Consider the following 14,153-nt stretch of genomic DNA (forward strand, 5'->3'; position numbering starts at 1 on the left):
TCATTTACTATTACCAACTTATAAAGCCCACGATTGAACATATTAACTGAAAAAAGAAAATCCCGCCTTTTTTCTAAAAAAACTTAAACATGCAACATTTTGCGGTGTTTCTTCATGGATAAACATGATGAAAATAGAAACAAAAATGAGAAATACGGGCTGAATAACGACCTCCCGCCTCCACATATGATTGAAGATCGGCGAAAAACCACCGGGCCCACTTGATATGATGTGAATATATATATATATATAATATATATATATATATATATATATAGTATATATATATTATATATATATATATATATATATATATATATATATATATATATACATATATATATATATACATATATATATATATATATTATATATATATATATATATGAGAGACAGAGAGAGAGAGAAAGAAAGACAAGGGGAAGAAGCTGCATCCGTACGTCAGCGCGCTTCATGACCTTGAGCACTTTTGTCTTTGAAGGCGCGGCTCATTTTCAGTGTTATCACGAGCGCGCTGGTGAAATCGTATATCGTGTCTAATTCTAGCACTATAGAGCGCAGCGCGGATACGTCACGTCACTCCGCGGTGGGCCCGAACAATGCAGCTCACGATGGTTATACCAGCCGTTTCCCGTGTCCATGTGCTCATGACACAGTAAAAATTGGGTTTGTAGCATAATTTGTCAAGAGAAGAGCGAGTAATTTCTAGCTGACTTCGAAGTTTAATCGTAAATTTCCTGTCGCGTGCTGCGCTGCAATACTTGGTTCACATGTTCGCATGAGCCTCGACTACCTCCGACTACCTCCGAGGAACCTCCGACTGGCGGTCCTTGATGACATTGTAGAGCCTCTGAGGCGGCCGCAGGTACGAGACGCAGTTCGTGGCGCCGTCACCTTGCCACCGATGACCCGTTATGCCGAGTCGCAGGTACAAGTCCCGTATAGCGTCCAGAGGCTGGTCGCTGTTGGAAACGTCTACACCTGTCAGATGGATGACGAGAGTGTCATTGTTTCATGTGGTGCACAGTGCTTCAAACAACAGCCACAACCCTAACCTTGACCCCTGACCGTTAACCATTGTGTACCCGTTACCTAACACAGGGCGCGCGTGCATAAGCGTGCGCAGGGTTACCCGCCAGGGGGGGGGGGGTCAGGCAAAGTTTCATCGCAGTGGCCCCCCTCCCCTTGATCGAGTCCAAAAGACAACATGCTTCACAATGGATGAAAAAATCAAAATTAAGCGATGCGATGCTTCTCACAACGGCCTGCCTTTAGTCCCTTGCTTTCCGGGAGTAAAGATGGAGAATAAACAGTTCTTGGAATACAACATCAAAAGCCCTTCAGCCGCCATCATTGACGATAATGGTGGCCGAAGCGTAGCCATAACCCTGCTCTTTGTTTAATGACGGAACAGGTTCGACTGAATAAAAGTATGGGGCAGACTTCGTGGCCCCCCGTCTAGGTGATTAGGGGGGCTGGCCTCTCTCCCAACCCCCCCCCCCCTGCTTCTCACGTACACGGCTGTTCGCGTCGCGCATAAAATCTGATTTGAAGAATCGAAAATGTTTAGAAGGTTCCAATACGTCAGTGCGAGGCTTGCGCCGACTGATAATGCGTGTAAGAGTTTTACCTGGTGATGCCCGGTCACAGGAAACGGAGAGTGAATGAAGAAAATGAAAATTTCGCCCGGGGTCAAGCCAAGCACCTGAGTGAAACCTTTTATTTCTTTAGAGTGGCGATCATCTTATGTGACAGACGCACGGACATTTTTCTCGTCGAGTCGGCATAGAAATGATTTAAAAAGTAAGTGGTATTTGATACTCACCTATCTTAGAGAGCATGAGTGGCATGATCCGGTAGATGGTATGCAGCGCTCCGCGGAGCACTTCGCCGTCGCGGACGCTCCTAACAGACAGCAGGACGTTCATCGCATTCCAGGTATAAACTGTGATCGAGTGAGAAATAATCAGGACATAGCTTCGTATCCAGTGCATTCAGTGCGTTTGTACGATGTCTCCGACACCGCGCCTTTCCCCCGTGGTGCCTGCGCACTAAAAGGCCGCATATGTGTCGCGATAATTTGTTTTTTATGGTTAGCGTCGCTTTATGTTTTTGTTGATGCTGTGCCTGTTTTGAAGGAGTAGTCTTGCATGGGGTATGATTGAATCTCGTTATAACGGACACCGATATAGCGAATTATCCGTTATAGCGAACTAAATGTGCACTTTGGTTGGTCACGCTTCACTCAGTGACATTTGCTGTTTTTATAACGAAGCCAGAAAAGCGAGAGCTGCCGCGGTATAGGCTGCAACAAAAAAACATTTGGGTCACGCGAGGCTGAAAATTATTATTTGATTTGCATACGCATATACACAAGGACACATAGAAAAGAGGGAGAGAGCACGCTGACAACTGCCACCTAGAAGGGCACATCGCCTGCCTGCTCTTTCGGGAGGAGGGAAGAGACAGAGGAAAGGAAGTAGGAGAAAAGAGAGAGTAAAGAAGATAGAATAAAAGAAACATAAATGGCGATGACTTGGACAAAAATAAGTAAAAACACGAAAAAAAAACTTCAATAAACAGGTGACCAGATACGTTTGGTCCATAAAAGTCCGCATAAAAAGTGGCATAAATATTGAGACTATTCACAAGCACATTTCTTCATCAAGTTCACAACCAGATCCTTCTTCAAATAATTGTGAACGCAGGATTGTTTAGTCAAGCGATGTTTGTTCTTCCGATGTTCCGGTCTATTTAGTTTCAAATGCCACAAAGAGGTGGGTAAGCATTATACAGGGGTCTGAAGCCTGGAATAATGCGTTTTTTATATCTATAGGATATTTGTGCGACCATATATTGTCGATATGTTAAAACTGTTTTCTGCCTCTGTGGCACCAAAGAAAACATCGACCACTTGCTGTGCAATTGTCCGCGATTTGCCTCGGAGAGACTAGTACTTTCCGACGCACTGCGACGACTGGACGATAGGCCACTTCCCGTGTGTTAAATATTATGCTTGTCAAGAGGAGAGTAGACGAAGAAGTGACAAGCGAACGTGGGCCCGAGCGCGCGCCCGCATTCAGTTTTTAGTTTTTTACCCAGCGTCGAATAAACAAGACGTTCTAGACTTCGGCTCCGCTTCCTGGTTTTCAGCAGTATGGTGCCGTGACCAGGATAGAAGAACAGTTGAAGACCCCTGGCGATGAAGCGAGCTACCTGAAGAGGACAGCCGATCGACGCGATCAACGCGACGACGCTGGGAGAGAAACCAAGAACGATCCACGTCATCACGAGCCTTCGATTCCCGACGTGACGACATGGAAAGGCTACGACGGAAACGTGCTACCGTTCGAGCTTCGGTCACCAGGATCATCAACGACATGACGGCTCTTATGCGGACGGAACCAACGCCAACTGGTGAGCTAATCGATCATCTTAACCTATTGAAGATAAAGGAAACGATGCTCACGGAACTTGACAACCAAATAGAAGAGCATGTCACGGACGATAACCTTGAGGATGAGATTAACAGCGTCGGGCAATATCAAGATTCAATCGTCCTCGCAAAGTCCCAAGCTGAACGCATTTTGTCCTCTCCTCAAGCCGTAGCTACGCACGCATCTCACGATGATTCTCATCAAGCACGTGCACAGATTAAACTACCTAAGCTCAATCTACCGAAGTTTAATGGAGACCAAATTAGATGGCCTGAGTTTTGGGATCAATTTGAGTCAACTATTGATCAGAACCGCCATCTCGCAGACGTGGACAAATTGAAATACCTCCGGAGCTACCTGTCGGGTAAAGCGGAAGGTGTCATCAGCGGCCTGGCCACAACTAACGAAAGTTATAGCACAGCTATAGATCTTCTCAAAGAAATATTCGGCCATAAGTCGCTGATTGTTAACGACCACATGCGCCGGCTTCTTAACCTTCGTAAAGTCCGCTCGTGCGAAGATTTTGAAGGGCTTCAAAGGCTGTATGAAGAGGTACAAACCCGCGTGAGATCCCTTCGTAACCTTGGAGTCGAAGAAAAAGAGTACGGAGTGTTACTGAAAACAGCAATAATTCAGAACCTTCCACAAGAAATGGTGCTCCGTTATACTCAGCGCACCTTATCTTCGACAAACTCAAGCGGTACTAGTGACCAACTAGATGAATTGTCTATTCTTCTAGACTTCTTAAGCTTCAAAGTAAGAAGCCGGGAACAGGCTTTGATGACTGACGGATGACCACAGAGAACGAGTTTTAACCGGAAAACCAAAATCTAACGACCATAACCGAGGTTCTGCGTCTATGTTAGCCGTAAAGCTTGATCCAGAGAGTTGTGTGCTATGTAGCGGCAAAGATCACTCGGTGGATGACTGCCCATCTGAGATCACATTAGATGAGAAAAAAGAGAAACTGCGCAAGTTGGGATGTTGCTTCCGATGCGCTAAACCATTTCACAGAGCGAAAGAATGCAGAAGCTGCAAGAGGTTAAGCTGCGCGAAATGCAAGGGACGACACATCACAACGATGTGCGACCCAAAATGGGTACAGAAGAATAACGAAACGCAGACCACTGTATCCAGCTCTTCTACAGACTCGCTAAAGAGCACAGTACTTCTGCAGACCGCGCAAGTTTGGGCTGTGGGCACTCGAGACAAATGCCTTGTAAGAATGTTAATTGATGGTGGCAGTCAACGCAGCTTCATCACGGAAGAGTTGTCTAGGAAGCTGAAAGCCACCGTGGTAGCCGAAGAGCAGCTCACCATCTCTGGATTCGGAAACATTTCTGCACCTCGGAAATATTATCGGAGAGTACGCGTTACGCTACATAGCCAGTACGACGCAAACTCGATTGAAATAGAGGCTATAGAAGTCCCAGAAGTATGCAGTGACTTGTCAGCACTGACAGAGACAAATGTGCTTGAAAGGGTAAAAGACAGGGACTTACGTTTGGCTGATGTCACCGTATACCAGGTCTCACATGAGCCTGGCATATGCGTGCTTATAGGAGCTGACTATTACTGGCAACTCCTCAGCGGAAAAATTCAGCGACTGGACGACTCCTTAACCGCCATCGAAACAATCATGGGATGGACACTACATGGAGATACCAGAAGTGTGCCGAAGTTCCAGCCAGAAACCGTAAGGACCTTCAACATACACCTGATGGAAACCAATGTCTCACAGCAACTGAGGGCTTTCTGGGAAGTGGAGCATCTGGGACTGGCCCACGAAGAAAGACATTCGAAAGATGACGAATACGTCCTGAAGAACTTTATGGAATCAACGGTTAAAACCAATGGGCGCTACGAAGTTGAACTCCCTTGGCGCAGCAATTATTCCGAGCTTAAAGACAACCGAGATGTCGCTCTGAAGAGGCTGGAGTCTCTACAAAGAAAGCTGTGTCGAGAAACAGAGTTTAACAAGGAATATGACACTGCGATCAGGAGCTACTATAACAATGGCTTTGCTGAGAAGGTCACAACGAGCAGTACGAGCGGGCATGTCACGTACTACATGCCACATAGAGCGGTAGTGAGACGTGACAGAATTACAACAAAAGTGCGGGTGGTGTTAGACGCCTCATCTAGCGCTTTGGACTCTCCTTCTCTCAACGATGTCTTGTGGACAGGGCCGAATTTGAATCCCAACATACTTGACTTACTGCTGAAGTTTCGCAGCTTCAAGATTGGAATTTCCGCCGACATCGAAAAAGCTTTTCTTCAAGTGTCACTGGCTGAACACGACCGCGACGCGTTTCGCTACTTTTGGTTTGAGGAAGGTTCTACTAACCTTGAAGAATTGCGCATGACAAGGGTTCCTTTCGGTGCCTGCAGCAGTCCTTTTCTCCTAGCGGCAACTCTGCGACACCACTTAACTCGTGGAAGACAAGTACCCTTCGACTGCCAAACTGTTGAAGGATCATTTCTGTGTAGATGATTTGGTCATCGGAGCACAGAGCAAAGACGAAGCACAGCAAGTCGTCAATGATTGCTTCAGTATTTTGGAAGAGGCGGGGATGCACCTAACAAAGTGCACGACAAATGATGGACATTTACGAAACTTTTACAACAGTAAAGACATGAAGATACAGTTCGATGTAGGAAACGGAAAAAAGATTCTTGGACTTGTCTGGGACACTGACAAAGACATCTTAAAGCCATCGATAGACAAGATGCTTGAATCGTTAAACGAGCCAAAGGTTACGAAGCGACAGATCTTAAGCTTTGCCTCACTCATGTACGATCCTTTCGGATTCTTGGCACCGTTCGTTCTGGTGGTGAATTAGTTCAAAGGCTGTGGATACAGAAATACAGCTGGGATGCTCCCCTACCCGAGTCTATTCTTCTGGAGTGGACAGCGTGGACTAAAGGCCTCCCAATAGTTAATCAGTTGGAAGTTAAGAGACTTTTTGGTCAATTCTTCCTGGGCAAGAATGTTCGGGTTACCATCCATGCCTTTAGCGACGCAAGCCCTGCTGCGCGTGGCGCCGTGCTCTACCTTCAGGTACGAGACATCAATGGAGACATAACAGTTCAGTTATTGATAGCCAAATCGAGAGTCGCACCTCTACAAAATATGACTGTCCCACGACTGGAGCTTATGGGAGCGCTTGTTGCAGCTCGACTTATTGCAACAGTGAAACGTGCCTTAAACCTAGCGGACGTTGAAACAGTTATGTGGACAGACTCCATGATTGTGATTCATTGGCTACGAAGTTCAACGAAGCGCTGGAAACAGTTCGTAGCAAACAGAGTTGCGGAGATACTCTCCCTAACCGAAGTGAATATGTGGAGACATTGCCCAGATGATCAGAATCCAGCCGATTTGCTGTCTAGAGGAGCCACCGCGGAACAACTCTTACAAAGTTCGCTTTGGTGGAAAGGACCAAACTTTCTCCACACTGAGACGACATTCGACGAACCCTGCTACAGCGAGGATACAGTCGACGTAGAAGAGGAAACGAAGTGTTTGAATACAGCTGTACGACCAGAACCTACGATTGTAAACATAGATGACTACAGCTCTTATAACCGACTGGTGCGTACAACTGCGTGGATACAACGTTTCACTAGGAATTGCCGACATACAGACGCCAGAAAGAAAGGACCTCTAGACGCAACCGAATTACAAGAGGCCGAAATTTATTGGATACGTCGAACACAAGATAAAGTATTTGGACCGGATGTACGTCGAATGGACATTGCACTTCAGCGTTTCTGTCCCTATCACGACGAATTAGGGCTTCTTCGCTTGGGAGATCGACTTCAGTTCAGCAACCTCCGTGAAAGTTCCAAGCACCCTATTCTGCGTCCAGCTTCAGACACATTCACAAAATTGTTGGTGAAGAAAGAACATCAACGACTTTTACACGCTGGACTCAGTTTTCTCTTAACGGAATTGAGAGAAAGATACTGGATACTGAGAGCCAGGCAGGTTGTAAAGAAAGTCGTAAACGAATGCACCGTCTGCCGACGATATTCCTGCAAGCAATACTCGGAGCCTTTCGCACCCCTAACAGCAGACCGTGTCCAGCCTTCTCCACCTTTCGAAGTCTGTGGTGTAGATTTTGCTGGACCCCTTCTACGAAAAGATAATGGAGAAGCTGCGAAAAAGAGTTACATACTCATCTTCACATGTGCAGTCGTCAGAGCGGTTCATTTGGAGCTCGTCACCAGTCTTACTTACGACAAGTTCCTACTAGCTTTTAAACGATTTGTGGCACGACGAGGCATCTGTAGGATAATTTACTCCGACAATGCCAAGACCTTTAGAAAGGCCTCAAGGGAGATTCAGCGGCTTCATGAGTTAATGGAATCGCAAGAAGTACAATCGTATTTCGGATGTCACAAGATCATTTGGAAATTCATCACTGAACAAGCTCCCTGGTGGGGAGGGTTTTGGGAAAGACTTATTAGATCCGTGAAGTCTATATTGAAGAAAACACTGGGAAATCATTTCTTTAACTACGAAGAACTTTCTACCATCCTCATTCAAGTTGAAGCTATGATAAATTCACGACCGATTACATTTGTGTATACAGAATCCTCTGAACCAACTCCACTTACGCCAAGTCATTTCCTCATAGGCCAAAGATTGACTATGCTTCCTACAGACTGTGTTAGCACATCAGCCGAAGAAGCGTCGTCGTCACGCGACATACTTCAGCGAAAATGGAAACATCAAGAACAAGTGTTACACAATCTCTGGAACAGGTGGCGACGAGAGTACCTCCAAGAACTTCGTTCAGCTCATGTGAATGAAACTACAAGCACAGAATCCGTGAAGACAGGAGATATCGTACTGATGAAGGAATTAAACTCGCCGCGGCAATTGTGGAAGATGGGACAGGTCACCGAAGTATTTCCGGGCAGCGACGGCAAAGTTCGCTCATGCAAGGTGCGCACTCCTGGTGGCACCACGTTGCGGAGACCAGTACAGATGTTGTACCACCTGGAATCAGCTGGACAAGATTCGGTACCTCGGAAACAAGAGACTTGAAAAGAAGCAAGCCCGGCACAAGTTGTTCGGCCGGGAGCTGTTAAATATTATGCTTGTCAAGAGGAGAGTAGACGAAGAAGTGACAAGCGAACGTGGGCCCGAGCGCGCGCCCGCATTCAGTTTTAGGGGCGAAGCTCCTTAAGGCGGCACCCGTTCGTCCCTCGTAGTCGTAGTAGTAGTCGTAGTGCGTAACCAGTCTTACGCTTTGACCTCCGTGGTGGTGCCGGTGGGAGATTTTTCCTGTGCGTTGTTGAACAATAAAAAATTCGCAGCGTGCGCGTTAACTAAAAGCCGAATTCTTCTGTCTCTCATTCCCCATTAGCAGCCATTGGCATGTTCCAGTAGGAAACGTTAGTAGAAGTAGAAGTGTAAGTGTTCGCTAAAAGCCGACTTCTTCTGTCTCTCATTCCCATTAGCAGCCATTGTTTACCTCCAAGGTAGTGCCTGGTGAGATTTCTCCTGTGCGTGACTAAACAATAAAATTTTGTTCAAAACGCCGTTGATTGATGAAATAAACCAACGAAAGACGCCAGATGTTTTGTAAAAGCAAAACGAAAAGACGCCAGCTGCTTAACGAAAGACGCCAGATGTTTTCTAAAGCAATGGTTTTCTAAACAATGAAAATTCACAGCGTACATGTAAAATTAAAGTGAGCTGCAAGTCGTCATAACAAATCGAACCTTTAGTATAAACGCGCCCGATCTCACGTCGGTGATGATGTACTGGGCAGAATTCACGGAAGATTCCCGGTTTACCGATGAACCTCCGCAGCTTCGCCCACTCATCATCATTCACTCCGTGGATATGCTGTGATTTTTTTTAGTTTTTTACCCAGCGTCGAATAAACAAGACGTTCTATACTTCGGCTCCGCTTCCTGGTTTTCAACACCGTGCAGGTGCTACAAGAACACCGTTCCCAGCTCTTGTCGGCCCAGAAGGCAGTGAAGGCCCTCTTTTGTTTTTTTGTGGACGTCGTACTTGTGCGAACATCTCTGACTTTTGCTGTAGTCCCGCACGCTTCAGTGAATTCACTGCTCCTTATTTTATTCTTCTCTTCCCTCCTCTCTCTTATCCTTTTATTCACCTTCACCAATACCTCAGTGTAGGGTAGCCAACCGGACGTTTTTCTGGTTAACCTACCCACCTTCTTTCCTGTTTCCTTCGTACTGTTACGACGAGTATCAGTTACAACTAACTTACTTATGGTCGCGACGCTGGTTCGTTATAATGGGGTTCGGCTGTACTTAGCCCGTTTTAATGAACTCACCTCCACTCCACAGGTGTCGTGTAAGTTTCTCCGCGATTTCAACTCCCGCACGGTATTTGTACTGCGGAAGCACATTCGTGACCTTGAGATCCAAGAAGAGCAATGCGAGGCGCTCCTTGTATATGGCACCGTCTGAAAAAATTGGAAGACGCTTAAGCTTCGCCTTTAAGAGTTCATCGCGATAGCGATATCCGGCCCCATCCTCGTCGTGCTCCCTTTCGCTCGTCATTATGTTCATTCGCCCGGTCTCACACACGCACAACACTCGACATACCTATAGTAAAGGTAAAGGTAAAGGTTTCCGCCCTCTTCAACAGCACTTGTATGACAACAGTGCACCCACTACGTGTGTGTAAGAGAATACGCGCTAATGTGTATGCCCTTTGGAATAGGTGGCATGTTTTAAACCAGCAGCAATTACGCGCGTGATACGTTTTCGAAGTTGCGATGCACTCACTACGCGTTCGTAAGGGAACACGCGCAGTAACGTGTGTGCCTTTTGTAATGGGTGGCCGGCTTTAAACCACCAACTCGTTGTGCAGTTCACGTGGTGTGACGCCCGATGGCAATATACGCTTGTACCCCGTTTTACTGCGATATTACATCTCGTACTGTGACACCTGTACACAGGACGCGTATGTTTGTGAAGCTCACGCGAATACTCGTCACCTGCCTAAGTGCATTGCGTTCTACAAATTGTCGCTGCCAGCGAGGTAGCGGATGTTGCATGTGTCCGCGCAAGTGTGCCTAGAATGGACTACATGCATGAAAGATGCTTGCTTGCGTTTTGCTTCTGTACTGTTGCGGTGATACCTACATTAGTTTCACTCATTGTTGATGCTGCAATTTTCCTTGCTTTGTGTGCGTTTAGATGGCCTGTGTTTTCTGCGTGCGTAAAGCCAGCAGTTAAATAAACGACTCCATCCTTTTGCAGGTTAACCACTCTCAGGCGATTTCACCTCAGCCACTAGAGCCATGGCTCCTAGTCAAGCAGGATGGCATGGTTAAAGCTGCGCATTGCACCTGTATGGCCGGTCTCGGTGAAGCCTGCTCGCACATTGGGACACTGCTCTTCTATTTAGAAGCAGCTTGTGTTGTGTTGCAGTGTTATCCCTACCTTCAGTGCTGCACGTCTGGTCTTTTGGGAGATTCTTGCTTTGACATGCGTGGCTTGGCATGTAATTTACATTACAAAAAACATGGTTGCTTAAGGCAAATGTAGGGGGCAAGATGAACTTTATTCCCAGCAGTTTTGTTTCTGTTGGGGCAAACAGTGGATTTTTAGGAAGATTCCTGCTTCAACATAATGGGCACAGCACGTGCGTTATGTGCATGAGAAAACATATGGTCAGTTAACGCAAGAAGGGATTCTAAGGACTTAAAAAAGCGCTTTTGAAAGACAAATTCAGGTGAAAAATGAACTTTATTTCCTGCTTTTGTCTTTACTGCATCAGTGTCTGAAACTTCTTTCAGAGTTCCTACAAGTTTCAGAGGCAGACATTACGGTCATTGAAGACCCTCGTCAATGCTTCTTCAATGGATCAGAATGGCATACTGTGCGGCACTTCGGCTCATGTGTTTAGATTTAGGTGCACGTTAAGGAACCCTAGGTGGTAGAAATTTCTGGAGCTCTCCACTATGGCGTCCTTCATAATCATATCGTAGTTTTGGCATGAAAGTCCCCTGCAATTATATCTACAACACCACAGAGAGCTTCACTGGAAGACCAAAAAAATTATGTTCAAAATGACCAGCTTTGCTGAGACTTTCTTGTACTATGGATGTCCACGTGTACTACTACTGTTTTGCTTTTTAAGGTGAAATTCATAGGTGTCTCATCAAACACTAGCCTTGAAAAAACGAGGGCAAAGCAACTCGCATGACCCCTCAGGCGTGACTAAACTGGTTCGAGCTGGAATCGAACCAAGGCATTCTGCATGGCAGTCAAGTGTTCTCCCACATAATCATGCGAATGCTTGAAACTGCTTCTGAAAAAAAAAGGCCTTTAGGCATCACGTTGGGCAAAAAGTGACATTAAGACATAATATTGCGTTAAATCTCGCCAGGCATCTCCATCTGAGAGTTGCACAAGTGAGTGGTGTAAAGCTTCCTAACAATTACACTGGGATTAATTAGCCATTTCTATCAATATGTGACGTAGCTGCACGTACTGCCTTACAGATGTGCAGTGGTACATCCATAAATATTTCAACGCCTTTGAAAAAAAACCATATAAAATATAAATTTAATGCAAAACATATGCAATTGTTTGTTACGGCTCATTTGTCTGACATGACTGCAGCCAGGCTTTCGCTGTTTTGTGTTAGAAGAGTATAACACCTGCTGAATTTGTAAGCACGCATGGTTGAGGCTCCGCCTACATAAGTGGACATTGAAGTATTCCAACAACTTGGCGAGAGTCGTATGAACTTTATTTTCATGGAACATTTGCTTGATAGGAAGAGCACTTAAACAAAAAAAAGCTACATTCAGGATATTCTGATTCGTGGTCGTCACATAAATAAAAATTAGGAGGGAAAGGCAAACTGGCGGGCAGGGAAGCAGTACGAACACTATGTTGAGCATTGAAAAAAATAAGCAGGAGGAAAGAAACTGGGATCAAGCTTTGGTGTAGCTCACTCTCCCACAGAATGAAGGACCTAGTCAGGTCACCTAATGTGACGGACAGATGGAGCTACGGAATAAATAAGAGTTGGGAAACTATCTCTCAATGCCAAGAGGGAGACTAGGAAAGCGGAGGGTTATATGTAGTAACAAAATTTTAAAAATTTAACCAGCCCACACATGATAGTGCACAGCGTAGATCATTGAAATGATGATCAGTTAACTGGCACAACGGATTTGCTTAAATCTGTCAGTGCAGCACACACCGCAACAACTTTGTCTAGTGGTGTAACGGTGTCTCCGTCTCGCACTGCTAAGGGATCAATTGGGATAGTGCTTGAGAGTATCTTGTACTTCCGCCTCAGCAAGCTTATAACTCGTTCCACGTGGATCCAGTCATTTGCAATCTTCCTAGTTCTTTCAACTTCCCAGGCTGACAGCTGAGGTTTGCCCCTTGTGTACGCAGGAATCTCGAGGCGTGCGCGATGAATACCTACAGCATCACCGATAGTAAATCCTCTATCTGCAAGGACTGTGTCGCCTGGGAGGAGGTTGTTTAAAGTTCCACTGGACTCTGTTATTAGTTTGTCACTTGCCCGGCCTCCCCAACCTTTGGAAATAAAAGTAATAGCTCCCTGAGGTGCTATGCCAATAAAATATTTTGCCGTGTTGTGGTGCTTGTATCGCGACCACGTCTGTGACCTTGGAAGCATTGACGAAGGGCGCTGAATGAATATCTCGAAACAGTCTATTATGACAGCTACACTTGTCCCAAAGGCTCTTCTGAAAGCCATTGGCATGGTCTGCTGCAGTTGTTCACGACTAGGCCAGTCTACAAGCTTACTTAAATGAACATGCATGGTCCTGATCCACCGGTCGACTATCCGAGTCACTGTGGCTTGACTGATCTGAAAAATGAAGCCAATCATGTTTATAAAGCAAACAGGACCACCTTGCCCCTAAATGCTAACCCTTGAGAGCATGGCAACATAGATGAGATGCAAATGTAAGTAAGTGCTCGCAACAGTACTGAGTGAAGCCAATCCACTTACTTCAAATCTATACGCCACGTCCTGTAAGGCCACTTCCAATCGCAGCCTCATTAGTGTGAGTACAAATTCTTGGAATTTCGCAAGAGCATTGTTTGGGCTGTGTGGCACACTACTTTCAGCAAGTGTGAACAGTGAAATCAGAACTGTGAAGCTAGGTAGGCCCGTGTAAACTTGCACACGGGTGTTGTCATGCTCCAAAGAAGCTTTCGACAGCCGAAGTGTGTCCAGAGAGCCCTTCACCTCCTGTAACTCGGTGCGTAGGACCTGGTTATCAGCATCAAAACTCTTCAGAACACTGCCTGTGGTGTCACTTTGAGTTTCAGCATCCTTTAGCACTGAAAGAAACGTATAGGCAATACGCATTTGCCAGTCAGGTGCAGAGTGCTTGAGATATTTGTCACATTACTTACATGAAGTGGTATTTACTGAAGCTTCAGCTGTCGAGTGGTGGCTTGAACACCGCTTCAGAAAACTTTACACCTGATAAAAAATGCAGGATGTGACTCTTAGAATCCCTTGTGTTAAACACTTCCGGTTTGCTCCAAATGAACGAATGCAGTACTCACAATATGAGCCATCCCTACAACTCCACAGGAGAACCCATTTCAGCTGAGGCCCTGCCTTCCTCGGGTGATTGCACAGATGATGGTTCTGCAATGAGGTGTTTGTCAATCATTGAAGTATGTTCCTAAATTAAAGTACTCGGGCCGTTTGAA

The 14,153-nt window shown here is 45.8% G+C and overlaps 2 protein-coding genes across 2 annotated transcripts in view; one reads left to right on the top strand and one right to left on the bottom strand.

Moving 5' to 3' along the window:
* The window catches only part of LOC119398940 (uncharacterized), a 495,264-nt gene that overhangs the window by 81,950 nt on the left and 399,161 nt on the right, over positions 1-14,153 (top strand). The gene's annotated exons all lie outside the window — the stretch shown is intronic.
* On the bottom strand, positions 800-10,118 carry LOC119398939 (dermonecrotic toxin SPH). The gene is made up of 3 exons (XM_037665755.2): positions 9,761-10,118; positions 1,826-1,945; positions 800-981 (listed from the first exon to the last, which is right to left on the bottom strand). The coding sequence occupies exons 1-3, from the start codon at positions 9,996-9,998 to the stop codon at positions 800-802; spliced, it is 540 nt and encodes a 179-aa protein (XP_037521683.1). The 5' UTR covers positions 9,999-10,118.

The sequence above is a fragment of the Rhipicephalus sanguineus genome, chromosome 7, assembly GCF_013339695.2.
Source record: "Rhipicephalus sanguineus isolate Rsan-2018 chromosome 7, BIME_Rsan_1.4, whole genome shotgun sequence".
Classification (NCBI taxonomy): Eukaryota; Metazoa; Arthropoda; class Arachnida; order Ixodida; family Ixodidae; genus Rhipicephalus; species Rhipicephalus sanguineus.